This window comes from Vanessa cardui, chromosome 2, assembly GCF_905220365.1.
Source record: "Vanessa cardui chromosome 2, ilVanCard2.1, whole genome shotgun sequence".
Classification (NCBI taxonomy): Eukaryota; Metazoa; Arthropoda; class Insecta; order Lepidoptera; family Nymphalidae; genus Vanessa; species Vanessa cardui.
Genome location: NC_061124.1, coordinates 5,018,017 through 5,029,988, shown reverse-complemented (window position 1 = coordinate 5,029,988; position 11,972 = coordinate 5,018,017). Strand labels below are relative to the sequence as shown.

The 11,972-nt window shown below is 29.8% G+C and overlaps 2 protein-coding genes across 2 annotated transcripts; one reads left to right on the top strand and one right to left on the bottom strand.

The window, feature by feature from the left end:
* Positions 1-319: 319 nt before the first annotated feature.
* Positions 320-5,487, bottom strand: LOC124537162 (daxx-like protein). The gene is made up of 6 exons (XM_047113885.1): positions 5,232-5,487; positions 3,734-5,144; positions 3,164-3,329; positions 2,763-3,025; positions 2,112-2,295; positions 320-2,035 (listed from the first exon to the last, which is right to left on the bottom strand). The coding sequence occupies exons 1-6, from the start codon at positions 5,295-5,297 to the stop codon at positions 703-705; spliced, it is 3,423 nt and encodes a 1,140-aa protein (XP_046969841.1). The 5' UTR covers positions 5,298-5,487; the 3' UTR covers positions 320-702.
* A 693-nt stretch (positions 5,488-6,180) lies between these two features.
* LOC124541194 (NEDD8-conjugating enzyme Ubc12) lies at positions 6,181-11,685 on the top strand. The gene is made up of 4 exons (XM_047119064.1): positions 6,181-6,398; positions 6,568-6,701; positions 7,527-7,694; positions 11,478-11,685. The coding sequence occupies exons 1-4, from the start codon at positions 6,290-6,292 to the stop codon at positions 11,616-11,618; spliced, it is 552 nt and encodes a 183-aa protein (XP_046975020.1). The 5' UTR covers positions 6,181-6,289; the 3' UTR covers positions 11,619-11,685.
* Positions 11,686-11,972: the final 287 nt, after the last annotated feature.

Sequence of the window (11,972 nt, the reverse complement as noted above, 5' to 3'; positions counted from 1 at the left end):
TCGCGTTTTGAACGCCGAAAAAAGTACAATCGACATTTTGGAAGTAATGGACATAGTAGTAGTAGTAGTAGTATTAATTAAAATAAATTAAGATATATCAATCATAAAATCTTAGAATGGCATGATATAGTTAAGTTTTCAGCAAATAGGATGAAAAAAATTAATTTAAGGTACGTTTATCCTTACTTCAATTGGAACATACATATATATACATCACATTAGAAACCTCTAAAATTATCAGGATTTCTTTACTATATTTTGCGTGTTTTATATATTTAAACCTTCCTCTTGAAACAGTCTATCTATTTTAAAAAACCGCATCAATAGTAATTGCGTAGTTTTAAAGATCTAAGTATACAGGGACAGACAGTTATGTTTTATACTATGTAGTGATATATATATAATATAGATAGATACGTTGTGTAAACCTAAGCTCAGCTTAGTATAATCAGTGTACCCGAAAGTTATTACAGTTAAGTTTTCTGTATATAAGTCTTAAAATATGAAGATTCTTTATAATAAAACACCTATTTTATTTCGACATACAGCCTTTTCATCCATCCGTATATTATTAAGGTCTAGGTTACATTTATAACATAAATATTTATTTACAGCATAAAATTAAAGAACCGAACACAAGCAATAATGTCAGTTAAATTACTTATTTGTTTAAGTTTTGTTTATTTGATAAATATATAGCTTTCATTCTGTTTCCATAGTGTTATCATTACCAGTCTCAATATTGGCAGGTGAGTAGTTTGCTTCAATGATATCATTCTGTGTGTCATTCACACTCTCACCACTTAACTCTATATTATATGATTCTATATTTTTATAATTCTCCATTTGTAAATTTATTTCCTCTTGGTTTTGTTCAATTTGGGTATCAAGACTTTCAACTGAGTTAACATCATCTGAAATGCTCCTGTTTTCCGCTTCCTCCATTTGTTGATCGCCTGAATCATCAGCAACTTCCATTATAGAATCCACGATATGACTGATAGCTTGTTTGTTTCCTTGTTCATTGATATTTACATTTTCTCGATTTTCTAAAGCATTATTGTTCTCGAACAAGTTTTTATTGATAGTTAATCCTGTTCTCACTACAGGTGATTGTGTGGAAGATTTGGTCTCGTATAAATTTTTATTAATAGTTAGTCCTGTTTTTACAACTGTTGTTTCTGTGAAAGATATATCGTCGTCTTTTAAATTTATGCATGTTTCATTATAACTTGTATCTTTATTTGAGCTATCGTCATCAGACGAAGCGAGAAGTATATTTTCAATGATGTTTTCATTCCCTTTCCGCCCAGGGCTTCTTGAGAAGTATTCAACTTCGAAAGAAGAGCTCACTAAGTTTTCGACATTCGATTCTTTTACCTCATATTCTTTTGAAAAACCATCACCTGTGACTTCAGATTCAGAGTAACTAGAATTTTCAATACTTATCACATCACTTAAATGCTTTTTGTTTTCTGAATCACTATCTGATTCTAAAGTATCCGAAATAGCTATTGGAGTGTCAGAATCTGAAGAATCAAGAGTTGATGCATCACTTTCATTTCCAGAGTGCAATTTCTGTAACAAGTGTAGTTCATCTATATCAGATTCAAATTCATTTTCATCACTTTCACCTTTTGTGTATTCTGCTTTACTTGTTGATGTATTTTCATCAATATTTTCAATAACATTACTTGCTTCTGTATCCTGAGCGTCAATGTCTTGAATGTCTAGTTTGTTTAGACTATTTTCTTGTAATTTAGTATCTCCCTCTGCTTGTTTAGATTGCACCAGATTTTCATTACTTTTAATATTACTGTTTTCTTCTTTTGTGGGATTATTTTCTTTTTCTTCTGTCTTTCTATTTTTTTCCTGCAGTAGTCTCTTGAGCCTTTCTTTTCGTTTCTCTGTGTTCACTAAAGAATTGCTATCGTCAACAAGTTCCTCTTCCTCACTTTCTACAGGAGATTCTTCTGCTTCTTTGTCTCCGATTTCTTCAGCTACAAGCTTTAATTGATTCTGTCTATCTACATACCTAAAAAGAAATTATCAGTCAAATTAGATTAGGAATTATTAATAAAAAAAAATTAAGTATAAAAAATTGAAATTACTTGTTCAAAAGTTCTGTCTCTTTTTTAGAGGCCAAAGACTGGTTTTCTTCTAATTTCTTTTGGAGTTCAACATTTTCTCCCGCTGGATCTACCTCATGAGATATCCTTGAAATAGCCAGTCTCCATTCATTTTCTTGTCGTCGCCTTTGGAGTTTTTTTCCACATCTCGTGAATAAGTCGCGAGCTACACGAATAAGTAATGAATTTATTCCAAACTTTAATTAATGTCAAGTAATACAATTTTTTTTTCTACTGTTTTACGAAATTTTAAAGGAGTAATTCGCCTGCATTTACATATTATAATAAACTTCCAAACCTATATAATAACATTTTATACTTTCGCAATTTATATTATTAATTTCATTCTGGTTTTATAGAATCCAGCGGATAGTTATTGCCATGCCATTATATGTAAACTGTTTGGATTATAACAATATTATAAATATTTATAAAGTAACCATTACTGTTCATAAATTCATTAGAGTAGTGTCTTAAATTAATCACCTGTGTATAACTACTATTTCATACAGAAGAGACCATTATTCTCCCAACTTTGTCTATCAAGCATTTTAGCAATGACAAATGTTTAAATAAATAAATTATATATCTGTGTCAAAATTATTACTACATATGTAATTACTCGATACATACCTTCTTCCATTATATCAACTTCATTCCAACCCAAATTATCTTCCTCATTAGCCTCTCGGACACAATGGATAACATCATGGAAGTCGGGAAATGGCAATGGTGTTCCTATGGGCACTTTTTTATTTACCCACTTTTCAAGTTTTCGTACAGGGCCCGCTGGTCGCCCAGGTCTAACTTCTAAGTTTATACGAGGCTCCGATGGCATTTTCGTATTTGTTAATTGGCAAAACTTTGCATGAACACGGACCATTCTTTCTTTATACCTTAAATATAAAACAATATTTATTGTATATAAATTCATAATTAATATGTAACTCATCATTCAATAATAACTCAGATTATTTATTTTTTCTTTACCCTCTCCTTAAAACCTAATAAAAGCGAAATAATAGATAAATTACCTTTCAGTCAATAGATAAACTGAATCTTCATCATCTTCAAAATCTACTTCTTGTTCTTCCAGTTTTTGTATAGCTCTGTGTAATTTCTTAATAGTTTTCTCTAATTTTCTTATTTGCTTTTGTCTCTTGGAGTCATATTCACTTTCCTCACTATCAATAACTTTATCTGAATAAAACACAAATGAAAATTTAAGATACTTAAGTAGTTTTTTAGCCTGTGTAAATAGCGAGTGTTCGAACATTTGGTTATAATAAATATAATACATGTTTTTTATTTTTAATTGGTGGATTTTGATATTTTGACATTACATATATAAGAATGTGTTGTTAGTAATTACACTAATGTGAGTCTTGTAACAAGACACTTGTAGATAATGTAGAAAAATCAAGCTCCGACAAATAAAAATAAAAAACATGTTATATCCCGCTTTAAATACTCTTCATCTTCTCCTCAGCTCCACGGTTTTACTAATCTAAGATAAGGTTTTACTACTCTAAGGGAGGAAGAGAACTTCTATACCAAATCTTTATTACAATATTTACGAAAAAATTTGATAGTCTCAAAATTACCTTGTACAATGTCTGTTGTCTTTGGTCCTATACTTTTTTTCATTTTCCTTTGTAAATTCAATTCATCAACTACATCTTTAATAAATAAATACATTTTCCCTGGTGCAGCTTTCATAGCAACTATTTTACTAGACACCATATCAGTGAATTCTTCAGACTCAACATATTCCTTTGGACATTGTTTGTAATATGCTTTAATTTTCTTCTCGACAATTTTTTTCATATCTTCGGAATTTTCGAGCTCAAAACACATTTCTATAAAATTTTGGTATACTGGATGGAATTCACCATCACCACTTTGTGATGAATTATCTTTGGAATCATCGTTAATGACATAAGCTTCTTTATTAGAAATTACATTTTCATCATCCGGCTTCAAACAATCTTGATCACGAGTATTTGATTCAGTTTGTTCATTACTTATATCTTCATTATTGTTATGTTTAAATGGACCCGTTTCCATGAGATCAATTTCAATTTCCACCACTTGTCGTGTATCCCTGTTAACTTTTCTCCTTGGATATTCCAATTTCTTTTTACTCTGTGGCACTCTTTCCGGTCCTGATTCACCGTCACTATCTACATCCTTAGTTTCAATCAGTTTGACTGGACTGTCTTCAATGGTTATAGCAAGCTCTTTTCCTATCTGATTCCTTTCTCTTAACTGCAAAGGTTTAACAGGGCTATCTTCTATGGTTATTTCCACAAAGTTTTTAGTATCTGGTTCTTTATTATTTTGTTCTTCCAATGATGGCTCAATAGTATCATAAGGCCTATTTATTTGGTCATCATGTCCTTTAGACAAATTATTATCTAATTGTTCTTCAGGCCTCAGGTACCACTGTGGACTACCTATCGATGACTGAATTGCCTCCTCATCATCTATTTCTACAGTTAATATTTCACCAATTGAGTTTTTAGGTGCACTAGCATTATGAGGTTTATTAAAACCAGATGCACCAGCATGAGCTAATGGTTTGATAGTTATGCCTGGTGGCAAATTATTCAATAGTCTGGGTCCTTGTATTCCTGCAGGAGTTTTGAGTTTTTTATTTGATGCCAATTTCTTTATTACAAGCTCAGGTTTTTTCAAATTTTTTGCAATGCTTATTGGATTAATGAAATTCCTGCTTGGAATTGATGTAATAGGTCTTACAGCTTTGGGATTCGTTTTCAAAATAGGCACACGTATTGCAGGAGTGGGCTTATATTTACTGATATTGCGATCAAAGCTAATATTACTTTTGCCAATCATGATTGGTTTTGATAAAATTCCCTTGGGGACATTAAAAGGTTTAGAGGGGTTACTTGAAATCCTTGGTGCAGGAACTAAATTGAATTTAGCCGGTTTTATAGTAACTCCTGGAAGCTTTGTCGGTATATGAACCATAGCATTAGGCATAGGTTTTTTCTGAAAATTAAAACGATAACAATCAATTACAAATGAAAATGGCAACATAAATATTATGAAGTACTATATAGATTATCAAATCCTGACCTTCTTTGGTGCAGGCTGGCTTTCATCGTCCGATGAGCCCAATTCGATAACATCCTCGCTAGCCATTTTAAAATAAAGTATATTTTAGTTATAAACTACATACGATCACAAGCCTACTATTTAGTAGGCTAAATCTATTTTGACATTTATTGATCTTTTACACTTTATTGAAGTAAAACACCGCATATCAAATTTGGTATTTGCAGAAGATACTAAAGATATAACTAGCAAGCTTCTGTGTAGCAAATAGCAATGTTTATTCTGACAGACTAAAAATAAGAAACATTATTGACACTGTCAAAATCAAAACCGTGTATATAATTAAGGGAAACGTATTTAGTTCAAATAAAACGCCCACTATTTATGTTAACTTAGCTTAGGAATCCATTGTTTTTTGTTTATATTATTAATGAGCGACTAAAAGATTCTTTAATTTATTATTAAGCTTTAAGAATTCGGAAAGCTAATGGTTAGTTTATTTAACATAATCAAAATGCGTTTACAAAAACTTTATATCTATATATCCTAAAACAATGCAATTAGAATTACCCACGAATCAATTGTTAGGCATATAATATAACACTGAGGCAATTAAATTGAAATTTTAAGCACTACATTAATTTATGCGGAATATATTGGAAGTGATCTATGAACTTCCAAGATTATAACAAAATAATGTTGACCTATTTACATTTAAGATTTTTTAATTCACCACGTAAACTTACAATAGTGAGTAATTCATACACACACTAATCAATTTATATTTTATTTATAAAATTAAAAATAAATGAGTAGATCCCACGATTATAAATAAAGAATATATATTCACTGCCGTTATAATTCAAAAAACGAGGCTTTTTCATTATATTTTATGGTATGTAAATATTGAGAAACCTATTTTTAATACACATAGACATATCACATAAAACTTTTTTAATCACGCCACACTTCAGACTTCTCCCATAATTTGAAGTTTCAAGTTTGAGTGAAGTATAGCTATCTGTCAAAATAATTCTTGTCGAAATCAATTTCTAATTTCTTTGGATCGAATTAGGACAATGATTAAACTTTTTTCATTAAAACAACAAAAAAAAGATGAAGAGGGCTCTGCTCGAGCAGGTGGATCACAAAAGAAAGCATCAGCAGCGCAATTGCGAATCACAAAAGGTAAAAAATATTAAACTGCCGTATTATATGGAATAAATATTCGATCTGTCGATATACTCTTTTCCCGTTTACTCTAAATAATGGTAGTGTTTGGTGGGATACATCATTCTAATATAGTCGTAAAATGTCTTTTAAATAAAAATATTAATTATCACCCTTTCACTTACAGATTTAAATGAACTGAATCTACCCAAAACTTGTAATACAGAATTTCCAGATTCAGACGATTTACTTAACTTCAAATTGATAATATGTCCAGATGAAGGTTTTTATAGAGGAGGAAGATTTGTATTTAGTTTTAAGGTAAAATATGATAATGCTTTATTCTGATTACTGTATTATTACTATGAATACACAGCTGAATCCTTTTGAATTACAATTTTTTTTAAATATGTATCAATTAACACTAACAACACTAACACTGGGGTGCAATGGGTCTAATGTAAAAAAAGGATGTACTGTGTACATTATAAGAGATTTAATTATTTCCTTCGATAACATCAGTATACTATATTTAATTATTTACTTATGGTTTCAATAGTAATTTATATATTTTTTCAAATATATTGTTAAAAACATTAAATACATGAATAAAAAAAAATATTTTTACAAAGGACCCCTTACACTCTCAGTAACTTTTATATTATTTATAACCTAATTTAATCTATGACATTTAATGCACAGTTGGATGATTTAATTTTATTATTAATTGATAATTAGCATTTAACACAAGAACTAAATTTGTTAATTTAATTATTAGTACATCTTAACTGCTTAGATCCATGCTTAACTGAATTAGCTTTGTAATATTATAAGATAAATAATGTCTGACTAATATTATAAAGCAACTGTCTCTTTGTGATTTCAATGTAATTACATTTCTGAAACAATTTAAATAAAACCACTGTAACCAATTTAAAATTTTGTAAGGCTAGATGGGAACACAGGATCTGTATAAAAAATGTTATGAGAAATGTTGAAAGACAATTTTCGAATGATTGTGTAAAAATATAAAAAGCTTTATTATTAAACCATTTACCTAAGATACAAGGTTTAATAATGATAGAAATTAAAAAATATTTTAAGATCTGAACATTACTCAATAACTAATACATTTATAAATTTCAGGTAGGACCAAACTATCCACATGAACCTCCAAAAGTAAAATGCGAAACGGCTGTGTATCATCCTAATATAGATTTGGAGGGGAATGTGTGTTTGAATATACTCAGAGAAGACTGGAAACCTGTGCTCACAGTTAATTCTATAGTTTATGGTCTCCAATATTTATTCTTGGTAAGTATAATGTTTAGTTATATAAATACTATATTACCAATATAAGAAAAGGAGGCAATAAACAATTTTATTAAATTATTAAGATTGAGTCATGCATGTCTGAAAAAGGTTTTATATGATACTTAAAGATAATTATTAATCAGTCAGTAATATAGAATCTCTTGAATTGATAACAGCAATTACAAATAAATAGATCATTGTAGTTTCTTATAAAACATGACTAAACCGTTGCTGTTCATGTTTATTGAACTCGACAAAAAAATGTTTAAAAACTCAAATCACTAAAACATAAGAAAAATAGTAACAAGATAATGATGGTGTTACTGCAAAGATTGTCCAAAATAACTAAGATTTCGTATTTTTTTATCATCCACTTATGTTTCTCTATTTATATGAATACTAATGCTCCTTTTTTCCTACCTACTGTAACGTCACAAAAGAGCTTCAGTTATGGGAATTACTGACTATGTGCAATTACGGCTAAATAGATATAATTTATTATATTAATTCTTTATATATTTGCTGTCAAAGATTAAATACATTTAGTTTGAGTTTGAACCCAAAGTCAATTCACCTAATTCAAAATTATTTGATCCTTAAATTCAAATTCAATATAATTGATATGGCTTTTGGGGCCAGTATCGAATCTTGTTTCTTTCCTTAAGCTGTTAACAATGAATGATAAACCAAAATAATTTAGTAGATAATTATCCGTTTTATGGCCGCTGCAATAATGGATAACAATGTCATATTAGGCTCATTTCGGAACCTGTAATTATAACCAATATTATCCTAGAAAAAAAAAACAAACGGGAACAATAACACTTTTGCTTGACGAAAAATACTCCAAGATAATCATTTCTGATCTTCAACGACGATCAAAATCGAGAATGTGTACAACACACTTTATATGGCACATACGTCAGTGAGATGGACCAGTGGTTAGTAGAACGCGTGCAACTTAACCGATGATTTCGGGTTCAAACCCAGGCAAGCACCACTGCATATATGTGCTTAATTTGTGTCTATAATGCATCTCGTGCTCGGCGGTGAAGGAAAACATCGTGAGGAAACCTGCATGTGTCACTGCCACATATGCATACCACTAACCCGCATTGGAACAGCATGGTGGAATATGTTCCAAATCCTCTCCTTAATGGGAGAGGAGGCCTTAGCCCAGCAGTGGGAAATTTACGCGCTGTTACTTTTATATCAGTAATATACCCAGTGCGAGTAGTTAATCACTTTTTGACTGTTGCCTTAAAATGTAACATTTGTAGATTACGTAAAAAATAATTTTAAAATGTGTAAAAAATTGTATAATATGTAAACTGGCTAATTTTTTTTTAATCGTCTTATTTATTACTTACATACATTTTATTAACGTAAATGTATTCTTTTTTTAAACATATTGTCATTGCGTTGCATCAAGTTGCATGTCTATTGCATTTTTTGGCTTGATCGAATATGTTCACGGAGGTTTTATTACAATAATCTATAATAAGATTATAAATTCGAAAGTAACTGTGACTGTTAACATTTCACGATTAAATCGCTGAACCTATTTAGATGAAATTGAGTATGGAGATAGTTAGCCCCGAGGAAGAACAGTTAGTTTCAATCACTCAAATCAAGCCAACCACGGGTGCAAGAAAGTCATACAAGAGTCAAATTACCTTAAATCTTTTTGGCGCATTTTTGAGCAATAGATCAAATTACATCAGATACAAAAATCATCTTCTAATTAAATTAGAAGATGATTTTTTAAAGACTTTTGTATACCTTTAAGGTATTATTGTCTTAATTAAAAATTAAATTTGTCTGCCTGTTAGGCTATCACGACTAAAGCACTGAACAGATTTAGAAGAAATTTGCTATGGAAATAGCTTTCTAGAAAGAACGTAGGCTACTTTTTTAATTGACTTCTCGAGGATGTAAAATGGCGAGTGAAGATTAGTGTAGCAACATTTTTAATTATTCGCATTGGTAAAGCCGCCGGTTCATCTGGTATTATAAATTATATAAGAAAAATATTGAAATTAAATAATAGTTATGAAATAATTATTATTCATTTCACATGAAAATTCGTAAAAAGACGAGTGTTTTTATTTAAAGTGTATTAAAACTTTTGTTAAATGTTTTACAAAAAAAAAACCGTATATTATACTTAGTATCATACATCATTTACACAGCCAACAAATTGAGATTTAATATATATATAATATTATATGCCATAAAAACTTAAATTAAATTTATGTAGCGGCATTTTCATTTTCTTTTAATGACGATAAAACACACAGTTTTATGTCATATTACTTTGGAGAAACATTACAGATATTGAGAGAAGAAATCCGTCCCCTCTATTTATATAGAGAAGCTTTTTCGGTATGTTTCTCACGAAGTAGGAATACTCAGTTGCGTCACAATATATTTACAACAATATTATATATATTTACAAATATATATAATAATCAATCAGGTCAATAACGTTGTTAGAATCAGCGATGATCATAATATGTATGACGCCAAGTTTCGTCAAGTTTAAGTCCTTGTTAGGACAAGGTTCGTTCGTTTTATAATAAAATTCCGCCGATATTTTGAACTTTGTCGATTTATAAATTTAAATAATGTTTTAAATAACATTAATAAATAAATCGTATAATTCAAAATATTACATAAGTAACAAAAAAGCGTTGAACTAATTGTTGTTGATTTTGAAGTTATATGTATTTTTTTAATTATATAAACTTTATTTATATATAGATAAATTATATTTACTTAACGTACCTTTGTGTTTTAAATGTTGGGAAAGCGTAACTAAGAGTAATATTGTTTGTTTAGAGTACAGATTCATCTGTAGATTAAACAATATTTTGAATTAAAAGATTCGGTTGACTCATAACTTAATAAAATTATTTAAAACTTGTTTTAAGACCTCTGACATTTTAGTCTAATTTATTAAGACTGTAAAGGAATAAAATGTATAAATAGTGAACATATAAATCCTCTTTTATCGATATTAGTCTCTATCTTTTATTTAATAAAGATAAAATATGTTACACTTTAATGTATGTTCTGTGTCATTTTTATATTTGTTTGACTCATATTTAACATTGAGTCAACCTTAATATTAGGAATAGATAGAAATGCTAATAAGAAATGCGCCGGGGACCGTTTATTTTACATTTCTTTACAAGTAAAAAGGATAGCTTGATAAAAACAATAAGTAAAAGGTATAACTAGATGTTTTAATTACGCAAAACTTATTACTACATAATTATGATGTATTATAACGTATTACTGGCATAATTATGATGAAAACGACTAAAGGCAAACGTCCCAATTAGGACGTTTTCTAGTCTTCACTTTTTGCGCGTTAATGACATATCTGTTTACTAGAACATCATTGGACAAAGCTATATGGATCTGTCGTATAATTTAATATTAAAAATATACTCGTATCGTATCTTTAAGATACGAGCCTGATCGAAGTAAGAACTAGAACAGAAAATTATCGAGATAAGCATTCCACTCACATAGAGACATATTATGCATACATGTTCACTTTTTCTTTTATCATGATTTACAGATAATGAGTTCCAGATAGTAGTTATTGTAATACGACTGAAATAATTTTACGACATATTTAAAATGTAACGTGTAAAGAACTAGAATATAATTAACACACCCTAATAAATATATAATTAGCTTAAATGTTATGAAATCAATTCCCATTTGGTATGAATGATAATGTTATCATTATTTTCATTGTTTTCATTCTAGGAGCCCAATCCCGAAGACCCATTAAACAAAGAAGCAGCCGACGAATTACAAAGTAACCGACGACTCTTCGAACAACACGTCCAGAGAGCGATGCGCGGCGGTTACGTCGGTTCCTCATACTTCGAACGGTGCCTCAAATGATCACACGCTATTGTAAATTAATTCTCCAAGCTCTATATAAATAAATAAATCTCATTCATTTTATATACCTATGACTATCTTTGACTCTACAACCGAATACCGATTATTAGATATAGATGGCGCTGTTTGCAGCGTATTTATAAACCATATGTTTCAAATGATGATGACAGATGACTTAAATAATGGTATAGACCCTACACGTGAAATCGTTCTCAATGAATTCACAGTTCCTGTATTTGGGTTTTCAGCGTATTATGTTACAATTACAAATAAAGCAGCAGAACTGTTGGTTTCGATTATTATTTAGTATCGGTGTCAGGTGTTGAGTCGCGCTAGTGACTGCTAGCGACGCGA